The sequence below is a fragment of the Schistocerca serialis genome, chromosome 1, assembly GCF_023864345.2.
Source record: "Schistocerca serialis cubense isolate TAMUIC-IGC-003099 chromosome 1, iqSchSeri2.2, whole genome shotgun sequence".
In the NCBI taxonomy this organism is placed as follows: Eukaryota; Metazoa; Arthropoda; class Insecta; order Orthoptera; family Acrididae; genus Schistocerca; species Schistocerca serialis.
In genome coordinates, this window is record NC_064638.1 from 14,875,476 (window position 1) to 14,898,737 (window position 23,262).

General features: G+C 41.1%; 1 protein-coding gene across 1 annotated transcript in view; it reads right to left on the minus strand.

Annotated features, from left to right (window-relative positions):
* Positions 1–512: 512 nt before the first annotated feature.
* Positions 513–23,262, minus strand: part of LOC126460149 (molybdenum cofactor biosynthesis protein 1-like) — an 86,399-nt gene continuing 63,649 nt past the window's right edge. The window contains exon 7 of the mRNA XM_050095902.1: positions 513–580. Within this exon, the coding sequence (XP_049951859.1) occupies positions 513–580 (68 nt within the window). The remainder of the gene's footprint in view (positions 581–23,262) is intronic.

A 23,262-nucleotide genomic window follows, 5' to 3' on the forward strand; every position in this document is an offset into this window, starting at 1 on the left:
CAGTATATTATTATTCATACTGTGTTTCTATCTAGCCACTGGGTAAGATCTTAGGAAAAGAAGTGAATAGTCAAATTTTCTTATCCATTAGATGCAACACATGGTAAATCCTGTAAGAAGGATAACTCTATTGATTATCTTTTCCTACAAACAGGACTATCCTTCCATAGTGTATTTTATTTGGAAACTAAATTAAATTTTAGTAAGAGGGTTATACGTGGCAACATAGAGACAGGGTTTCTGTTATTTACGTAAAAGCATACTAATATCATAATGGTAGTGTTATAAGGTCCTATTAATGTGTGGTCATGACATTTGTTAAATGTCTCACCACATTCCTATTGAAACTATTTACTCTTCTTGTAAATAACACCTATGACAATTTTATACAAATGTCCACTAAGACTTTGCTCGTCAACTTTCATTTAGGTAACAGCGATCTTTAGATGTATTTAAATCAGTACTGTTAAGAAATACTGACTAGCTTTATTTTCAAGAATCTCAAGTTTAAGTTATACATACTGTAATCCTCCAATAAGAATCATTGGCCGATTCTTCATCTTTGACAGGTTCAGCATGCCTGCAATGCAAAATATTATCTTTTGTATTAACAGATGAAATCCAACTTTTTAAATTTAATAAATGCTTATACAAACATAAAGTTTCTTCAAAAAATGTATTTCTGACAACTTCCTGTCACAGATAATTTTCACTGAATGTTGCAACCCAGTTATATTGCTGATGAGAAGCAAATGTTGATCTTTTCCCTCTCTTCCTTCACCATCTCCTGTTTTCAGAATGAGATTTTCACTCTGCAGCGGAAACGAGGTACTGGCAGAAGTAAAGCTGTGAGTACCGGACGTGAGTCGTGCTTTGGTAGAGCACTTGCCTGCGAAAGGCAAAGGTCCCGAGTTCGAGTCTCGGTCGGGCACACAGTTTTAATCTGCCAGGAAGTTTCATCTCCTGTTTTGTTCACCTTGACATATTTCTAACCAAAAAGACTACCCCAATGGATCCACTGCTTATATTTAACACACAGTAAATTCAGTTCAAGTATTTCCTTAACAGAGGATGTGCATTGACGAGCTTGAATTAATCAGAAAAATATAAACAGATACTAACCATTCCACAGCTCTTACAAAATACTTGCATTAAGTAATCATCAAAGCTACTTTTTATACAGCAAGAGGACTAACAGTCAAAATGGTGCTACATGCTACAGGCAGTGCAATGCAATTTATTTTACTCATTGCTACAGCAATAAATGTACTTATAAAAATATTCAGACTTAGACTATAATCAAATACAGAGAGAGAAAATATTCTAACTAAAGAGATATAGCAGCCATAGGCAGAAACAAATAAAAAAACTGATACTAATCTTAGCTTTGAGGACCAAAAGTTTCTTCATCTGGAAAATGTAAAAAGAGAAATGAGACTGTTCAAGAATTAAGGATGAAAATTCAGGATCTTGAGTCAAGGAAGATGGATGGTTAAATGAATGAAAAAACTAGACTGGACATGATGAAATTGAGTTGCGAAAGAGCAGCAGATGATGTAATTTTAAATGCTGAGAAATAAGATCTCTTCAAGAGGAGCCACCAAAAGGTCAAATAAGTGGAAAACAAGCTGAAAATACCGGTAAATGGGCTAGAATGGCGGCAAATAGATAAACGAAACAGAAAGATAGTGCTGAAGAACAGGCAACCAAACAACCACAACAACAACAACAATAATAATAACAGCACATTGTAGCAATATATAATAGCAGTCCCACAACATCTGGAGGAAGATTTTCCACTAACAGAACAATAAATTCATGAAGCCATCAAATCATTCCAACACTTCAAAGCAACAAATGAAGACTCCACTACAGAAAAGTTATTGAAATAGTCAGAACACACAAATGATCTACAACTGCTGTTTGAGAACATTTGGAAAGCTGAAGAGATTATGGAAAGCATTAACCCACAGCTATGAAAAAAAGGGGACACACAAAATGTCAACAATTGCAGAGATGCCTCACTTCTGCCAGTGGTATACAAAATATTATCAAAAATTCTCTGGACAGAGTTGTAGAAACTTTAGACAAATAACTGGGAGAATCTCAAGGAGCTCTAGAAAGGGAATACCCTGCACAGAACAGATGTTTATTAGAAAATCGATAATTCTCCACATACTGTTAATCACCAAACCTATAATAGTATCATGTATTGGTTTCAAGAAAACATTTGATTTGGTAGGCAGAGAAATTATAGGTAAAATCATCAAAGAATTTTGTGTTAAAGCAAACATAATCCTCAAAACACCAGCAAATAGGATGGCAGAAGCTAAATTTATGGGAGAAGTATCTCAACCATTTGAAATAAAAACTGATGTTAGACAAGGGGACAGTTTATCACCTTTACTGTACACTGCATTCTAGAAAAAATAGAAAGTATCTGGAATTTGGAGAAAAAAAAAATCACAAAATTGAACCAATAATTTTAGGATGAAAAACAAATGGAATTAAGGTAAACTGCCTGGCTTCTGCAGATGATTCTGATATACTTTCAAAAAATCTGGCAGACAGTTATTGAAAGAAATCTTTTGGATGAAATAGCAAAGGGAGCTGGTCCCAAAATTTCAGCCGAAAAAACAACATTGATGACAGTCAAAATATCCACGGGTGTGCTGCCGGTCTACAGTGTACAACGGGCACAATATTTCGGCGATCATACATGTCGCCATCATCAGGTGAACTGACGGACTGAGCTCCTGTGAACGTGCCGGCACGGAGATCCGTACGCTATGGCTGCTCAGAGGGAACTGGGTTCGGTCGCGGCGGCGGCTGATTTAAATACCCTCCGCCCGCGGCGCGCTCCCTCCGCCGTCCGCGCCCGCGCCACGGTCGCGCGGTGGAACAGATTGCGACGGCGTCTGAGATGACGTCGGAGTGATGGCTCTGTCCGCCGTGGTCGTCACAACTATACGTTTGCTCGATTTACTCTTGATTAACCCGATCGCTGGTTCCCAAGCCTTGCTAAGATTATAGCCACAGTCACGGTTTATGAGATCGTCATTGGTGCGAATTTCGATGGCCTCTCTAACAACGCTGTCCCAATATCTCGACGTCTGTACCAGAATCCTCGTGCGGTCATATTCCATGGCGTGATTTTCCGACAAACAATGTTCAGCGACCGCCGACTTGCTCGGATACATCAGGCGAGTGTGCCTCTGGTGTTCACGGCATCGATCTTCGACGGTACGCATCGTCTGACCAATATACGACTTGCCACATTGACACTGAATCTGGTACACGCCGGCCTTCCTCAAACCGAGGTCATCTTTGGCACTCCCCACCAGTGCACGAGTTTTATTTGGAGGACAAAACACAGTTCCGACCCGGTGTTTCTTCAGAATGCGAGCGATTTTCCCCGAGAGTGAGCCTGTGTAAGGAATAAATGCAGTGCCTACCTCCTCCCTCGTGACTTCATCCATCTCAAGAGGTTGTGCTGCAGTGGTTGGGCGGAGAGCACGTTGAATCTGCCACTCTGAGTACCCATTTTTTCGAAATACAGTTCTCAGATGTTCCAATTCCTGGGGTAGACTCTCTGCGTCAGAGATAGTGCGCGCCCTATGTACTAGAGTTTTAAGTACCCCATTCCTCTGTGAAGGGTGGTGGCAGCTGTCTGCGTGCAAATACAGATCAGTGTGCGTAGTCTTCCGATACACCCCATGACCTAGGGTGCCGTCAGCCCTTCTCTTGACCAAGACGTCAAGGATAGGTAATTTACCCTCCGTTTCAGTCTCCATAGCGAGTTTGATGTTGGGGTGTATGGAGTTTAGATGTGTAAGGAAGTCAAGGAGTTTGTCCATACCATGTGGCCAGATGACGAACGTGTCGTCCACGTAACGGAAAAAGCAAGTAGGTTTCCATACGGATGACGGTACTCAGAGTGGCAGATTCAACGTGCTCTCCGCCCAACCACTGCAGCACAACCTCTTGAGATGGATGAAGTCACGAGGGAGGAGGTAGGCACTGCATTTATTCCTTACACAGGCTCACTCTCGGGGAAAATCGCTCGCATTCTGAAGAAACACCGGGTCGGAACTGTGTTTTGTCCTCCAAATAAAACTCGTGCACTGGTGGGGAGTGCCAAAGATGACCTCGGTTTGAGGAAGGCCGGCGTGTACCAGATTCCGTGTCAATGTGGCAAGTCGTATATTGGTCAGACGATGCGTACCGTCGAAGATCGATGCCGTGAACACCAGAGGCACACTCGCCTGATGTATCCGAGCAAGTCGGCGGTCGCTGAACATTGTTTGTCGGAAAATCACGCCATGGAATATGACCGCACGAGGATTCTAGTACAGACGTCGAGATATTGGGACAGCGTTGTTAGAGAGGCCATCGAAATTCGCACCAATGACGACCTCATAAACCGTGACTGTGGCTATAATCTTAGCAAGGCTTGGGAACCAGCGATCGGGTTAATCAAGAGTAAATCGAGCAAACGTATAGTTGTGACGACCACGGCGGACAGAGCCATCACTCCGATGTCATCTCAGACGCCGTCGCAATCTGTTCCACCGCGCGACCGTGGCGCGGGGCGCGGACGGCGGAGGGGGCGCGCCGCGGGCGGAGGGTATTTAAATCAGCCGCCGCCGCGACCGAACCCAGATCCCTCTGAGCAGCCATAGCGTACGGATCTCCATGCCGGCACGTTCACAGGAGCTCAGTCCGTCAGTTCACCTGATGATGGCGACATGTATGATCGCCGAAATATTGTGACCGTTGGGCACTGTAGACCGGCAGCACACCCGTGGATATTTTGACTATCAAATACGCCGGGAGAAACTCAAGAATCACATCATACACCTTTACGGGGAGGAGATGTATCGCAGCATGAAGAAATTTGAAAAGTTGCGCCGCCGTAGATGTCGTTTGCTAAGTACTCTTGCCTTTCTAAAGAGATGTCGTTCCGAGAATGTTGTTCCAAATTTTGCTAAGGTTATGCATCACATCGATTCTGCAGCAGCTAAGAGAATCAAGAAACGAGCCAGCCTCGCATTGGTACGTCAGAGAGTGCAATTCACCCGCCGGAGCCTTGAGTTTATCTCACAGGAATTACTCAAACTACATTTGCAACTGGCTAGTAAGTTTACTTCTTGTTCCTGGGATTGGATTGATGGTGTCACCTGGGTGTCAGCTGACTCCGCCCATAAGAAGGCTACGGGACGTCAAACAGCTAAGTTCTCACGTCTCCTTGACAAACCATCTCTACAGGTTCCGTGCAAGACTGTCATCAATTTGAGTGGCATGGTGTTGAGTGAGGATGCAGTCTCGGTTTTGCAGAAAGGTCTCAACTTCGCTCCCACCCCCAAGTTCACTCCGGTCGCAGAAATTGTTAGTGCTGTTGAACAGGTTGCAGCTCGACTTCCGCCAGAATCAGCCGAGGAAATACGTCGTGAAACTTGTCGTGCGTTGACGAAATCCAAGCCGATGAAGTCAAATATCAGCAGTAAAGAGAGGGCGGCCATTCGTGATCTGAGGGAGCGCTCTGAAATTGTTGTCTTACCGGCTGACAAAGGCAATGCTACAGTTGTTGTCTCCCATAAGGACTACACTGATAAGATGCAGAGCCTGCTAAATGACGATTCCTACCGGAAGATCAGCGTTGACCCTACAAAGAAGGTGGAGAACAAGACGAGGGCGCTTCTCAAGGACGCAGATTTACCGGAGGGTGACGCTAAGAAATTGTTACCCCAAGGTCCGGTACCGCCTAGACTATATGGACTCCCGAAGGTTCACAAAGAGGGGATACCATTACGCCCCATTGTCAGCAACATCAGGGCACCTACATATTTGTTGGCCAAATACCTGACGGGAATAATAAGTCCTTATGTGGGTAAATGCCCTCATCACATCCGTAATTCCGTGGATTTTGTTAAACGCCTTGACAGCTTCAGGTTGGATGAGTCAGATATCATGGTGAGTTTTGACGTCGTTTCCTTGTTTACGAGGGTACCCCTGCGAGAGTCACTAGAATTGATTAGTCAGAAGTTTGACGAGAAGACCACTGAACTTTTTAGGCATGTCTTGACTTCCACGTATTTTCTTTTTAATGGAGAATACTACGAACAAACGGAGGGAGTCGCCATGGGTAGCCCACTCTCACCGGTGGTAGCGAATTTGTACATGGAGAACTTCGAGGAGGAAGCCCTGTCGTCATCCGTATGGAAACCTACTTGCTTTTTCCGTTACGTGGACGACACGTTCGTCATCTGGCCACATGGTATGGACAAACTCCTTGACTTCCTTACACATCTAAACTCCATACACCCCAACATCAAACTCACTATGGAGACTGAAACGGAGGGTAAATTACCTTTCCTTGACGTCTTGGTCAAGAGAAGGGCTGACGGCACCCTAGGTCATGGGGTGTATCGGAAGACTACGCACACTGATCTGTATTTGCACGCAGACAGCTGCCACCACCCTTCACAGAGGAATGGGGTACTTAAAACTCTAGTACATAGGGCGCGCACTATCTCTGACGCAGAGAGTCTACCCCAGGAATTGGAACATCTGAGAACTGTATTTCGAAAAAATGGGTACTCAGAGTGGCAGATTCAACGTGCTCTCCGCCCAACCACTGCAGCACAACCTCTTGAGATGGATGAAGTCACGAGGGAGGAGGTAGGCACTGCATTTATTCCTTACACAGGCTCACTCTCGGGGAAAATCGCTCGCATTCTGAAGAAACGCCGGGTCGGAACTGTGTTTTGTCCTCCAAATAAAACTCGTGCACTGGTGGGGAGTGCCAAAGATGACCTCGGTTTGAGGAAGGCCGGCGTGTACCAGATTCAGTGTCAATGTGGCAAGTCGTATATTGGTCAGACGATGCGTACCGTCGAAGATCGATGCCGTGAACACCAGAGGCACACTCGTCTGAGCAAGTCGGCGGTCGCTGAACATTGTTTGTCGGAAAATCACGCCATGGAATATGACCGCACGAGGATTCTAGTACAGACGTCGAGATATTGGGACAGCGTTGTTAGAGAGGCCATCGAAATTCGCACCAATGACGACCTCATAAACCGTGACTGTGGCTATAATCTTAGCAAGGCTTGGGAACCAGCGATCGGGTTAATCAAGAGTAAATCGAGCAAACGTATAGTTGTGACGACCACGGCGGACAGAGCCATCACTCCGACGTCATCTCAGACGCCGTCGCAATCTGTTCCACCGCGCGACCGTGGCGCGGGGCGCGGACGGCGGAGGGAGCGCGCCGCGGGCGGAGGGTATTTAAATCAGCCGCCGCCGCGACCGAACCCAGTTCCCTCTGAGCAGCCATAGCGTACGGATCTCCGTGCCGGCACGTTCACAGGAGCTCAGTCCGTCAGTTCACCTGATGATGGCGACATGTATGATCGCCGAAATATTGTGCCCATTGGACACTGTAGAGCGGCAGCACACCCGTGGATATTTTGACTATCAAATACGCCGGGAGAAACTCAAGAATCACAACATTGATGACAATTTCAAACAATGCATCAACACTCTTAGAAAAACAAAAATGTAAAATAGCATTAGGAAGTAAATTTAAATATATTGGACAAACTGTACAACAAAAAGGACTAGAAGAATTAACAGTAGATGCAAGAGTCAGCAAACTGGAGAGAGCAAATCGTTTGACAAAGGATATTTACAACAAGAAATGTACAACTAAAAAAACAAAACTAAGACATTATCCCACAGTGGTATGACCAGGATGTTTATATGGATGAGGATGCCTAATGATGAACTATAAGCTGGACAGAACAGAGGTTCCTCAAAGGAGCATTATTAGAAAATAATGGTTGCAATACAAGCTACAGATGGCTGGAAAATGAGAAGTAATGAGGAGATCTACAAAAATTTTGAGAAAATATCAGAAGTAATGGCTAAAAGAAGATTAATCTTTTTTAGAGACCTCTACTGAATGAGTAGTTCTGGAAGAAGGAATCAATGATAGCATGGATTACAGAAATAAGAAAGAAACAACATCAAACAATCAGAAATAATAGAAAGAAACCTTTTTACAGATAAAATACTGAATTTAAAAGGATCATCACCTCTCCAAGATCAAAATTAATTTCATCCCTCTCAATAAGACCGTGAAAACCGGAAATAAAATTCATAAATATGATATTGCGAAGCTCAAAATCAATCAAAACATATTGGAACAATGCCACCAGTACTGACAGTTGAATCCCATAAATGGGCAGACATTGACTCCATGATCCAACAAGCAGCTAATACTAAAATCCTGACAGCTAAAAAGAGGAATCATACATGGTGGAATGAGGTTTGTGGTGAGGTGGTGGGCCAAACAGCAAGTGCATGGAAAAAGTGGAACTCTACCAGGAGACCTGATGATTTTGATGTATTCCATGAAGTTCGAAAATATGCAGCCAGAACTCTACGAAGGGCTAAGCAGTTGCATGAGAAACAGCAGTTATAACAGATCGATCAGCGTTTCCAGATAAACAATGTCAGAGACTTCTATCAGACGTTCAAATCGAATTTGAAAGGATACCAAGCCCCTAGTTTTTGTTTTAGAGACGAAAATGGAAAGCTCAGTGTTGTGTACATAGTTCTGCGTATTCAGGGGGTAAACAAATTTCCCACTAGAGTGAGCCCCGCTAAGCACAACAGCGCAGGCGCAGCACTCGTCCATCTCCGCACTACGAGATGGCGCTGCCACAGAGACGGACCAAATTCTGCTTCCGCCGATCCGCGTATTAATATGTAACACAGCCAATGAGGTTGCTGCTAAGACAGAACACTTTCTCCTCGCGCATCACACTCGCGCAGTGGTACGTGAACGTGCGAGGTATTATAACGAGTGTAAAGACCTTCGACCAGTCAGTCTGCATTTGTCTGCACCAGTCTGCATTAGTCTGTACCAGTCTGCATAGTCTGTACCAGTCTGTACGAGTTCTACAATTGTCTGTACCAGTCCATAGTCAAGATTCAGTCTGCGCCTAATAAGATTACCATATTCCTGTACATTGCCATGAAGATAAATGTATAGACACTTTCGTCAAGTACCCGAGATATATGTGAGAATAAGATTAATGTATCAATACCAAAGGAACTTCAGATTGTCAATTGTAAATAGCATCCAGAACCAAGTTAAGTAATTTTTATATTTGTTATTATTTTAATAAATGTATGTGAAAATTAATCAAGTTCTGTTTAAAGTTGGTCACCGTCAATCTGCTACTCTCAGCGTGCAAGTGGCATTTCTATCGTCTGACCTAATGGCAGAAGATAAATACGCCATGATAAGACCACGAGACATATTGCTGACACTCGCTTACTTTGTTAGAGCAACAAGTCAAATAATCTGATGGTGTGTGCACTGAAGGTCTTACAGTACGCACACCACACTCGGCCTGACCAACAAAAAAACTGCAAGATAATGTCTCGTTACTTTGAAAACCTACTTAATTGTGATGAACCGAAAGAAAGATTCCCTGTATGTGCCCCAATCCACAAACTACCCCTCATCTCCATCTAGTAAAGAGGAGACCAAAGAGATCATCAACAACTTTAAGAATAATAAGGCAGCTGGAGAGGATTCAATAGTGGTGGAACTACTGAAGCTGGCAAATAATGAAACTCTAGATATACTAATCCAACTTTTTGAGGAGATCTGGAGAGCTAGGATGATACCAACTGAATGGCAGTCAGCTTTAATCCATCGTCTACACAAAAAAGGTGATAAATAGAATGCCAATAACTATAGGGGTACCTCATTAGTATCTGTTCCATATAAGATTCTCTCGAAAGTGATACAGAATAGAATAGAAGATCATTGTAACCAACTGATTGGGGACTATCAAGCTGGTTTCCAAAAGGGTGATTCTTGCGCAGAACAGATCTTTAACCTGAAGAACATCATGAGGTACAAAAAAAAATTGGAAGAAATAACTATGTGGTCATGTTTGTTGATTTTCAGAAAGTATATGACTCCATCGACTGACATGCATTAATGAATATTTTGGAAAAGTTTGGGGTGGATAATACATCAAGAAAGCTGATCAAACAAACTCTTGCTAACACAGTGTCGAAAATTAAACTTATGGGTGAGGTATCTGAACCCTTTACAATCAGAACGGACATAAGACGAGGAGATGGACTATCCCTCTCCTTTTCAATTGTGTCTTGGAAAAGGTCATTCAAGAGTGGAGAAAGTTATTAGCCCAAGAAGAAACAAATGAAGAGTGGTTCAGACTTGGTCCTAAGAACAAAGGGGTGTGCATTGACTGCTTAGATTTTGAGGCTGACCTGGCCATTTTTGCTAACAACATAGAGTCAGCAATCAACAAAATAAATAGGCTGTCAGAAATTGATGAAAAAAGTTAGACTCCAGATCTCTATTCAAAAGACAAAATATATGACGAACATCTGTGACGGACCTGAATGGAAGATAACCAACCTGGGAAAAAATCGGATGAGTTAAGAATTTCAGGTATCTCGGTGAAGTCATCCACCAGGAGAATGGATTAAAAGAAGAAGCAATTGTCGGGATGAGGAAGTTAGACCAAGCATACCAACTGACAAAGAATACTTATAACAAAAAGTCTATGAGTATATGGGCCAAGTTCCAACATTATAATACAGTTGTACAACCTGAGGGCTTATAAGCATCCAAAACTTTGACCACGAATAGACAAGGTCAAGCTGAGTGGCTGGAAAAGCGTGAGTGTAGGATATTAAGGAAAATCCTAAGGTAATAGATGGGTCGATGGACAATGACGAATGAGAGCAAATGAGGACACGTGCAGTGAGACAGAACCTATCACAGCATCCATTACAAAGAAATGATTGTTATTTTATGGTCATCTCATGAAAATGGACGGTGATTGACTAACAAAAAGAATATGGAGTTTCATCCTATCTAAGAAAACGAGGCCGAGATGGTTCAAAGAATGTGAAAAAGATCTTAAGCAGATTGGTATCTCAGAGAGAAATTCCTGAAAGGAACAAATTTAGAAGATTGGTGACCAACTACCAAGGTTTTAACATGGCATCAACATCCGAAAGACAGTGAGGACCATTATCTGAAGAGCATAAAAAGGCACTTCTTGGAGGGGCTCAGAAGATACTGGCAGGAAGTCAAAGCTGGAGCAAGAACAAGACCTGGACACTAGAGTGAAGTCGGTTGTTACCACGCAGTCCATAGAGACTCACCTCAATAAAAAAAATAAGTAAATAAAAATAAAAGGTTTTCAATGCAGAAGAAATAGGGGATTGAGAACAACACGAATAGAATAAAGGGGGAAAAACATGAGGAGGAGATGGACGAGTACTGGAAAAACAGGAGACGACAAGGGAAGAAGAAGAAGTGAAGTTATTACATGACGAGAGATGGTGATTGGATTTGATTTGATTCAGTTTTTGTTACATACACCGAAAAAATGAGATGATTCTCGAGGGTGTGGAACATGTCAGAATGTATAACACAAAACATTTTAATATAATGAATACTTCCCTGATCATTTGTCACGAGATTGTCAAAATAGGTGAATACAATACAGTAAACTGGAAAAGCTAATATTTACAGAATTAATATGCTGTCAGAATGAAACATTGTTATGCACTATTAATAAATTTATCATACACAAAATACTTAATATTGACTGTTGCAACCAAGTGCTGTCAAAACTTAAATCTAACATATTTTTACTTAAGCTGGCCTTTCAGTCTCTGTTAGGATATTCATCTATAGAGTAGAAGGCATTGCCTATCAAAAAGTCATTCAAACTCTGTTTAAACTGTGCTTTATCTGAAACCAAGTTTTTAATGGGTGCTGGTAATTTATTGAAAATGTGTGTTCCTGAATATGGGACCCCCTTTTGGACCAACATAAGTGATTTTAGGTCTTTATGTAGATTGTTCTTATTCCTAGTATTGATAATATGTATTGAGCTATTTGTTGGAAATATAGATATGTAACTTGCAACAAATTTCATTAAGGAGTAAGTATACTGAGAAGCAATGGTCGGAATTCAAAGTTCCTTGAATAGGTTCTACACAATGTTCTTCAAAGACTGGTCCCAGATACTCCATTGCACCATTCACCGAACCTGATAACCCCGAGCCGTCAGTAACAAAAATTAAGTCTTGCTTAAGAGATTTACAACACTACATGCACTTGTTACCAAAGCCTCATTTACTTTTAGAGCTATCTGTTCCACTTCCTTTTTGGCCCCACTTCTCTCTGTCTTCACTATATCCCATACAGTTCTTATTTTGTTGATACAATTATCTTTTTCTCTTAATAAAGCTACTTCAATTTCTGGATTACTTGATTCAATATTTTGCAGTATTCTTTGTAATGCATTACAATGCTAATATCAGAAATGTTCCTAGATAGTAGATACAGTCTCCTTTTTCCCCACATGATATCTTTATTCCTTGTGTAATCCATGGTTTATCTTTTGACTTCTGTGTGATTTGAGTTACCTTTAGGGGAAAACAATTTTCAAAAGAGGAGGTAACTTTATTAATAAATGCTTTGTATTTTCCATTTGAGTCAGGTAAACATCTCTCCAGTTCATGCCTTTGAGCAATTTCCTGAATTCCTCAATTTCTGGCTTATTTATTATCCTCCTGTACTCAGATTTAATATTTTTTTTATCCTGACAAGTTTCAACATTTAACACAGGATGCTGCACGTTGTGATCAGATAGTCCATTTACTATTGGTTTTGTGATATGACTTTTTTCCCCTAGATTTGTTCATAAAGATATTATCAATAGCAGTCTCAGAGCATTTACATATCCTAGCTGCAAAGTTCACAATAGGAACTAAATTGATTGATAGTGTTAAAAACACCAGCAACCACTATTTCCTCTTCTTCTTTTTTTTTTTTTTTTTTTACCCACAAGCCATTCCTTTCGCTTTGTGAAATGAAGCACTGCCTAGTTCCAAAACACAGGACTACTATGACAAGGTGAAATGTTCTCAGAGTGCTACATGTATGATAGTAAATGTAATCAGCACTATAGTTGTTTTCTGAGTAGTTATGCTGTGTGTGTTTCATTCAATCAGATGAAATGGAATAAAATCATCTATTTATTTATTTGGGCTCTTTATCACCAAGATACATTCAATGTTGGTTGAGGTTTATCTTTTGAATTCACTCCATTGTAGATTGTCAAAATTTTATCAGTTGTCAAAGTACTTGTAACACAGTTTTCGAATTTACTGCCATCCAGGAAAGTCTCGCACTCAAATTATTCTCAGAGACTGAGAGCTGGCTGAAACCCAGAGTAGAAAGCTCTGACATATTTAGTGATTAATGGAATATATATGGAAAGGCAGGTTAGACACTGTAGGAGAGGGAGTGTCCATTGTCTCTATTGAGGTCAAAGCTGATTGTGACAGTGAAGTTATCTGGTTGCATATAACAAGTCTACGTGAAATCAAGTTAATTAATGAATGTTTTAATCAGCCACCCGGTTCTGCTATGACAGTTTTGGAGCCATTCACAGAAAGTCTACAGACAGTAGCACGTCAATACCTAGATCATGCAATACTAGTTGGAGGTTAATTTAGCCTACTGAGTATAGATGGTAGCCTATGGCTTCATTGCAGGGGGTGCAGTCAATCTTGTGAAGCACTTTTGAATGTGGTTTTCAAAAATTGTCTTGAGCACCTAGTTTGGCATGCCACATGCAATGGAAATATCTTAGACTTTGTAGTTACAAACAGGCCAGATATCATCAACGACTTCAGCATAGAGATGGGGATTAATAATCATGATAACATCATAATAACTAAGGTTACAAAAATTAATAAATCAGTCAAGAAGGCTAGGAAAACGTTCATGCCAGAAAGAGCAGATAAGCAGATGTTAGCATCTCACTTAGACAGAACTGACATCACTTAGTTCCATTAAGATGGACGTAGAGAGATTATGGTCAAAGCTTAAACAGATCGTGAATTGCACTCTCAACAAGTCTGTACCTAGTAAACGAATTAAGGATGCAAAAGAGCCACTGTGGTTTAACAATGAAATTCGGAAAATACTGAGGAAGGAAAAGCTACTGCACTCTTGGTTCAAAAGAGAATGCCAAATGGCAACAAGGAAAGGTTACTACCACTGTCATACCTCAGCAAAAGATCTGGCTGAGAAGCAGGGGAAATTATTGTCCTATGTAAAATCACTAAGTGAGTCAAAGGTTTCCATCATGTCACTTGACCAGTCTGGTGTGGCAGTAGGAGATAAATGTTTTAAATTTTACATTTAAGAAATAATTCATGCAAGAGAATCATATAAACATACCGTCATTTGACAATAGCACAAAGACACCTAACAACAATCACCTGTTCACCTGTAAACATGTGCCATGTCAGTGCTCTTGGAAGAGAGCTGTGGCAGTGACACGGCTGTTGTTGTTCCTGTGTAGTGATCTGCAAAGACGGGGGGGGAGGGGGAGGGGGGGGGGGGACGGGTAGAGATTCAAGCAGTGATGAAGTACTTCATAAAGATAGGTATGAAAGCGAAGGACATTCATGCCGATTTCCAGAATACACCAGGGGCTCTGCTCCTTTGTCTTCAACTGTTGCCAAGTGGATAAATGAATTTAAATTTGGTCAGGAGAGCTTAGATGATGATCATCCATGAATAGGTCAGCCAAGATGTGTCACTACTCTAGAAATCATTGCAAAAGTGCGCATAATAATCAAGGAGGATCACCAATTTAGAGTGCATGAAATTGCTCACGCTTGCCAGATGTCATCTGAAAGGTATTCACAAGATGGGTGCCGCGACTCTTGATGCTGGGTCAAAAACACATGAGAATGGACATATCACAACAATGTTTGGCCTGTTTTAGGAGAAACAAACAAGATCTTTTGTGCTGGTTTGTGACCACGAGGAAACTTTGGTTTACTACTATACCCCAGAGACAAAGCAACAATCAAAGCATTGGAAACATGCTGAATCTCCGCCGCCAAACTCCTTCAGCGGGGAAGGACATGGCGTCAGTGTTCTGGGATGCGCCACCAAATTCCTTCAGTGGGGAAGATCATGGCATCAGTGTTCTGGGATGAGAAGGGGATTCTGTTTGTACTTTATCTCCCCACTGGGCAAACAATTACTGGAGAATACTATGCTAACCTTCTGGACAAATTGCAACAAAAGATATGAGAAAAAGGCCAGGTTTAATAAGGAAGAAAGTCATCTAGCATCAAGCCAATGCACGCTCGCACGCATGTGCCATCGCCATGGTAAAATTACACAAACTAAGGTATGAATTGTTGCCACACGTGCCTCTTCCCTAAACTGAAAATTTTTCTTTGTGGATGAAGATTCACTTAAATTAAGAATTGATAGCCTGAGTTGACAACTATTTTGTAGGCCTGGAGGAAAATCATTGTCGAGATGGGATCAAGGTATTGGAACACTGTTGGACCAAGTGAATTAATCTACAAGCAGGGTACATTGAAAAACAAAAAAGTTTCAGTGACATAAGTACTTTTTTTCTATTCTGTTTCAAGAACTTTTCAAACCACCCTCGTAAGGATCCCTGACACCTGAAATAATTAAAAACAAATAAGTCACCAGTTGCAGATGGAATCTCAATTTGGTTTTACAAAGAGTGCTATATGGCACTGCACCCTTACTTAGCTGGTATTTATTGTGAATCTCTCACCCAGCAGAAAGACCTAAGCAACTGGGGAAAAAATACAGAGGCGTCTCCTGTATATACGAAGGGCGAAAGAATAGACCCGCGAAATTACAGACCAATACCCGTAACATCAGTTTGCTGCAGAATTCTTGAACATATTCTGGGTTTGAATCTAATCAGTTTCATAGAGACCAATAAGTTTATGTCCACAAATCAGTACAAAGCATCACTCATGGGCAACTCAGCATGCCCTTTTGTCATACAATGTCTGTTCAAAAAATTCCAGAACTTTGTCCACAAAATTTTCTATGCTTATCTTTTAGTTACTATGGATTGTCTCCTTCAAAATACTCTACTCCAAAATTGATACACTGCTCCCAATATCATTTCCACTTCCAGGAGCAGTCTTGACACACATCTTTCTGGGTCGCATAAAGTGCCGTCTGCGAATTTTCTTCTATCTCATCTACCATTGCAAAACTTCATCCTTTTGACCTTTGGAAATAAAAAGAACTCTGCAGGGGTCATACTATTCTCACAAGGAACATCTCAGTCTCATTTGTAAGATCCAAAAAGTTTTTTTGGTCTTGACTCATGAGCATGGAATGAACTTGACGGCAACACAATGCATTCCAAGATGCTGTGTCATTTCATAACATGATCCAATTGAAATGTTGCATTCTTCTACAATCTCTCGGACAGTGAATCTTCGACTGGCACACACAATTTCGTTGACGTTCCTGACACAAGCATCATCAGTGGACATCTAAGAGCGTCCTGAACAAGGATCATGTTTGACTTTTGTAAAGCCATTTTTAAAACGTGTGAATAATATGTAACACCGAGTATGGCTTAAGTACTCATCGCTATAGGCTCCCAGCATCATTTGGTGTGTCTCTGTAAAGGTTTTCTTGAGTTTCACACAAAATTTAATGCAGATGCATTGCTCCTCTAACTTTGCCATTACAAAATTCACAAACCCAGATTCCATATTTCTTGATTTCCGAGAAGCATTTGACATAATGCCTCACTGCAGACTTTTAACAAAGGTACAAGCACATGGAATACATTCCCAGACATGTGAGTGGCTCAAAGACTTCTGAAGTAATAGAACCCACTACATTATACCGACGGTGAGTGTCCATCAGTGACTGGGGTATCATTAGGATCGTTCCAGGGATGTGTGATAGGAGCGCTATTACTCATATTTTCTATGTGCATAACTGATTTGATGGACAAAGTGGACAGTAATCTGTGGTTGTTTGCTGATGATGTTGTGGTGTATGGAAGGTGTCATCGTTGAGTGATTTAGGAGGATAAAAGATGACCTGGACAAAGTTCCCAGTTGGTGTGATAAATGACAGCTAACCCTAAATGTAGAAAAATATAAGTTACTGCAGATGAGTTGGAAAAACAAATCCATAATGCCAGAATCCAGCATTAGTAGTGTCATGAATGAAGAAGTCACATTGTTTCAATATCTGGACGTAACATTGCAATGTGATATGAAATGGAACAAACGTGTGAGGGTCATGGTAGGGAAGGCGAATAATCATCTTTCGCTTGTTGGGTGGATTTTACTACAGTGTGGCTCAGCTGTGATGGACATCACATGTAGGATGCTAGTGTGATCTCTTCTTGAGTACAGTTTGAGTGTCTGGTATCCGCAAGGGGTCGAATTAAAGCAGACATTGAGGTAATTCAGAGGCAGGATACTAGATTTGTTAACAGTAGGTTGAAACAACAACATACAAGTATTATGGAGATGTTTCTGGAACTCAAATGGGAATCCCTGGAGGGATTTTGAGGAACACTGTGCTGACTGCAGAACAATTCTGCTTGCACCAACATACATTATGCGTAAGGACTCATAGAGAGGCATATAGACATTCACTTTTTCCTCACTCAATTGGCAGATGGAACGGGAAAGGAACTGACTACAGTTGAAATAAAATTACTTGATAGTTGGCACTTCAAACGCCAATAAGAGTAGTCAGCGTCACACTTGAACTATCTGCTGTTGCCAAACTCCACCAAAATTGGCCAGTCACTTCCAATTCCTGGTTCAGCATTCTTTCTTGATGTATTTGTATCCCGAATTACGAGCCCGACACTTTTATTATGTATTTCATGACACGCGATAGCTACACCAAAAACAACACACATTAACAATGCTAATGAAAGACACACATTTCATTCATAGCACTAACCAAACACTACTGAATAACTCAGCACAAGGTGTAATTCAGTATCATACATATAGTTATCATATTCACAGAGATCATCTTACATTAGATAAGCTTTTCACTACACTGCGTGAAACTGAAATTTTTAATGTTGCAATTCATAGTTGCAACTGGGTCACTACATTCACATATATAAATACTTCATGCAGTGCTGTGGCATAGCACAATGGTTGGCAGATTAATCTAATATGTAGCATGTTGTAGGTTTGAATCTCATCAATGTAGCAAAATTTTTATTTTTAAATCTAACCAAAAGAGTGTGATTATTATTTTCATTCAATTAATTGGTTTAAATATATTTTTTTTTATTTTTAATAATTTGCTGCATCATTTTTCATCATTGTTTTGACTGTTCTATTTGGTCTTATTTTTCTTCCTGTCATTATTTCTTCATTTGGAATCTGCCTCAGTCATCTATAATCCACGACCAAGTGCCCACATGGACTGTTCACTGGTTTCTAACATGGCAGCATGTGCAGCTAGTGTAAGGATAGTTACAGGTAACAAATGACATGGAGAAATTTCAATTTGCTTTCAGCCCTGAAATTGAGTTTTTGTTGTCGTGAGTTTACCCTTAAGGGTTAGCTTTAATTGCCATGAACAAAGCGATCATGATATTAGTACTGCTGCAGACTGTTGACCACAATTTTCTCGGCTGGGTTAGGACACAAGTTTACAGTCAGGGATACAAAACGGGTCGTCTGCCCCAGTTCAGTCACTGGTCACTTTAAATCAATAGTCGACAGAGTATCCAACATTTCTGACATACCTTGCACCAGCCACTAGAAAAATTGCTCTGTGTTAAACATTTAACATAATTTGTGAAGTGAGCTGCTTGTTTGTTGTCACCTGTAACCAAACGGTAGCTGGTAGCCAATGTGGCAACATTGTTGCAGCAAGTGATTGATGTCAACTATCAAGTAATTTTATTCAGACTATTGTAGTGAGACAGGGTACCTTCTGCCATGCACCATATGGTGGCTAGTGGAGTATGTATGTAGATGTGGAATCACATCCCATCTGGAAAATCAGCCCTTGATCTGCAGTTCTGGGTAACTTTCTCAAAATCTACCCTTTTTCCTAGACCTATCCTTCACCCTTCTTCCTTCCACTTCAACCCTTCTGCCTGAAGAATGAGCTACTGGCTCTGAAGCTCGCCTAATTATAATCTTCTTTTATGTGTGTGTTCTGCCGCCACTTAGCAAGTAGGTTGTTTATCTATCCAATTCAATTATCATGTAATCAAAAGCTGCATTTAACACACCAAGTCTCTTTTACCAATCACTTTTAATATGTCCTACAGAATGTACTGTCTATCCTGTCCTTTTTTGAGATTACTGTTTTGTTGTACTTTTCTACAGGCATCATCTTACTTATTAGGAGTCAGTTCCTTCATGTTGTTGTTGTTGTTGTTGTGGTCTTCAGTCCTGAGACTGGTTTGATGCAGCTCTCCATGCTACTCTATCCTGTGCAAGCTTCTTCATCTCCCAGTACCTACTGCAACCTACATCCTTCTGAATCTGCTTAGTGTATTCATCTCTTGGTCTCCCTCTACGATTTTTACCCTCCACGCTGCCCTCCAATGCTAAATTTGTGATCCCTTGATGCCTCAAAACATGTCCTACCAACCGATCTCTTCTTCTAGTCAAGTTGAAGAGCTGCATGTCCTCGGGAAAAATTATGGCTATAGTTTCCCCTTGCTTTCAGCCGTTCGCAGTACCAGCACAGCAAGGTGTTTTGGTTAATGTTACATGGCCAGATCAGTCAATCATCCAGACTGTTGCCCCTGCAACTACTGAAAAGGCTGCTGCCCCTCTTCAGGAACCACATGTTTATCTGGCCTCTCAACAGAAACCCCTCCGTTGTGGTTGCACTTACGGTACGGCCATCTGTATCGCTGAGGCACGCAAGCCTCCCCACCAACGGTAAGGTCCATGGTTCATGGGGGGAGTTCCTTCATAGTCAACAGTTAAGGAATGGGTGGCTGAATTCATATGTGGCATATGTCTCTGTAAGATGACTCATGAACTACTTCCTAGAATTACAATCAAATATGAAAATGCTGAGAAAGAACACAGTGTGATATTGCAAGATCAGTAATTAAAAAGATGTGCAAAACAGTTGATGCCGTGGCCATACCAGAAAGTGAGTGGCATGTCTGTTGAAGCCTGACTACAACCTAATGTGAAAAACAATTTGGGACAATCTGACACACAACTGATTCTATGCACCAATCTGTTCCCGTGGATGAAATGAAACAGCAGTTGCACAAAAGTAGCCAAGGTGACTTAATTGGAGAGAAAGAGTGGTCATTGTTTTCTAGGATGCAAAAGGGATTGTATTTTAGATTAGCTTGCAAGACTGAAACAATACCTCACAAATACTATGCAAGTATTCTGACTCAACTGGATGAAAAAATATGGAGCCAAGACCCAGGGGGAAAAAAAAGTTTATCATCAGTGAAATGCATATGGTCACAAAGGCACTTTCACAATAGGAAAACTGGGAGTTTCAAGTGTGAAGTCTTCAAATATCTATTCCATTCTCCAATTTTTTCACATTCTGACTTTAGCTTCCTCTTCTTTCCTTTTTGTATGAATGATTCACTTAAGACTACATGCGTCACAGCTCAAAACCGTTTTGTGAGTCAACAACTGGATATGTTTTCACTGCTCTGTCTCTTGTAACTCCGTTGGACATGGAGGTAGCAAATGAGGATGTAGGATGTCCATGAAATACTGCTGTGCTGTCAGAGTGACCTGAAGTCATATCCGATGCTGCCCCAAACGCCCTCTCCCTATGTCGTTGTCATACTCACTGACAACTGTCATCGCGGGTCTTGCAGGATGTGACTCACTGCTGATCACATGACAGGTGCAGGTGTGAAAGGGTTACAATGTGCTCGGCGTACTTGCAGCAATTCTCCCATGGGCTCGTCAGACACGGTCAACCGGAAGCTTGCTGAAAAGCAAGCCACCCTTACGTACCCAAACAGTCCAACATGGGGACACTACCACATCTGAATGTCTCACAAATCTGCATACTGCATAATTCAATCAGCCTGGCAAATGGAGACACACAATTAGGCCCCTTCAAATTTTGTTACGTGCTGATAATGCTGACTCACAGAAGTACAGGGCATCTGTGTCCTTAACAGGGATCACTCAACATCTTACGCTCTTCACATCTCTTATAGCTCCTACCATTCACGTTAACAATCCGAGACACAAACAAAGCTAATGCAATCTGGTGACCTTTTTATCCATTTCAGAGAGTTGCGACTCTCATAATTTACCACTGGTATGCACACTCGTGAAACTATGTTGCTTCAGGGAGCTTCCCTTTTTTTTCTTCAAGCAGTTTAGTTCTTTGAATCCATTTTTCTTGTAGCTCAGAATAATTATTTTATTGTGTAGCAAACTTACAGGCTAGCATTCTGGCCTGAGCTGTCTGAGTTGGTGGTCATGTGTGTGTGTGGTGAATGAATGGTGTGTATTTCTATTTCTTTTTCTGTTGAAGGTTGTGGCCAAAAGCTTATGTGTAAGTGTCTTAACTGTGCCTGTCTGCATTTTAACGTGCCATCTTTATGGTAATTAGCACTCTATCTTTTCCTACACTGCTGATATTCCAACCTGGAGTTTCCATTGTTTGAACTTACGGTCTACTGTTTTATGTTGCAGTGCACTTCTACAAGTGTAATACACAAATGTTGCCTTAGGAAAGTGTCACAATAACATCCATGTCTACCGTTTGCTATTTTTTACGAAATAGCACGTCACACTCGAAATTTAACTTAGCCAATGAAATAAGTTTGAAGATTTATTGTGTGTAAGAGACACGAGGGCCCACTGTGTGGGAAATGTGGGAAGTTCTGTGCAGAGACGGAGTTATCCACAGACGCAGTAAGTCTTGGGAGCTATACGGGTGTTTAAACATCGCCACCTGCTGGGATGAGGGGCCACTTACTCTGAGGTGGCGCTGTGCCAGCAACGAGCTCGACCCATTGATTAGCACCACAGATGACAATGAGCAACCAGCTGCTTCTCTGTGCAGAGATATAAAATTTATCGATTTTGGACATCTTTTGACAACCTGTCACATGGAGAACAATGTTTACTCTGGCAATTTTAACACTAATCTAGTGTTCTGCAACATATTAATGTGAAATGTTGTCTATGATGTTGAAGAGTTTAAGTTAAACTGATATCTGAAAATTTGTTGTTTTTGTGGCACTATCCGGAAAATGGCCTCTCTTGCAGCTCCAAGCATAAATGTATAGTGAAGAAGAATAATTAGCACAGCACACTGGAACCGAGTAGGGATCCGGTTTACTGCTCGGCCACTAAATTAGCATATCGTGAGTACACCAGAAGAGACGCTGTACACACTTGCATATACTACATACACAAGTACAAGCATCGATCAAGCTACTGTGAAACTGCACTCTGTGTGACTCATCACTACATCAGAATACTGTAAATGGGGTGATTCCAATTTCGTAAGGTCTCTTCCTGTTTGTTTTCATCAGTTGGATCTTATTTTTCAAGTATGTGGGAATCCAATGAGCTGCCTGTTTGGATACATTCTTTCTGTATGTCCCACAAGTTGGATTCTTTGGAGACACATTGTAACAAGAGTTTTTAGGAATTTGCCTGGAGATTTCACACTGGGTTCTGTGTGATGTATTCCATCTTTTATTCTTGGACCTAAGATTTTTACTACAATTTTACATTCTTCTAATTCAGTTTGCTGTTTTCATGTCTTGTGTTGGACAAAGAGTCTCTCTCATGCATAAGGAAATTCTAATTTGATCACTGTTGTGCAATGTTAGATTTTAGAGTTCCAGGAAAAATACTTTTAGTTAACTGAGAGACAGTTTGTATTTTCTGTAGTCTGGATTCTATGCCTTCTTTTCATTATGATGTTCAGTGGTCTTTTTCACCTAATTATTTAAACTCTTTATCACCGAATACTATGTTGTTGCCTATATAAGTTCACCCAGTGCCATTTCGGTATCGTCCATTAATTTTTTATCCAGGTGAAATTATTAGTCCAATTTTCCTAGATTGCTCCCTTAATATTTCAAATTGCTTTAGCACATCAGTGATGTTTTTGTCAATTAGTATTACATCATCGGTATAGGTTACACAATATAATTCTATCTTTAAGTTTACGTTCTAGTCAGTGTAATAGTGCACCTGCTCTTATCCATTATCTTACAATTTTCTTAGGGGCATAGTTGAATAGCAATGTGTTATGCCATCCCATTTTCATATACTTATGTCTGTCTTAAATTACACTGCTTGAAAAAAAGTGAGACACTCAGAAGGTGGGGAGAAAAC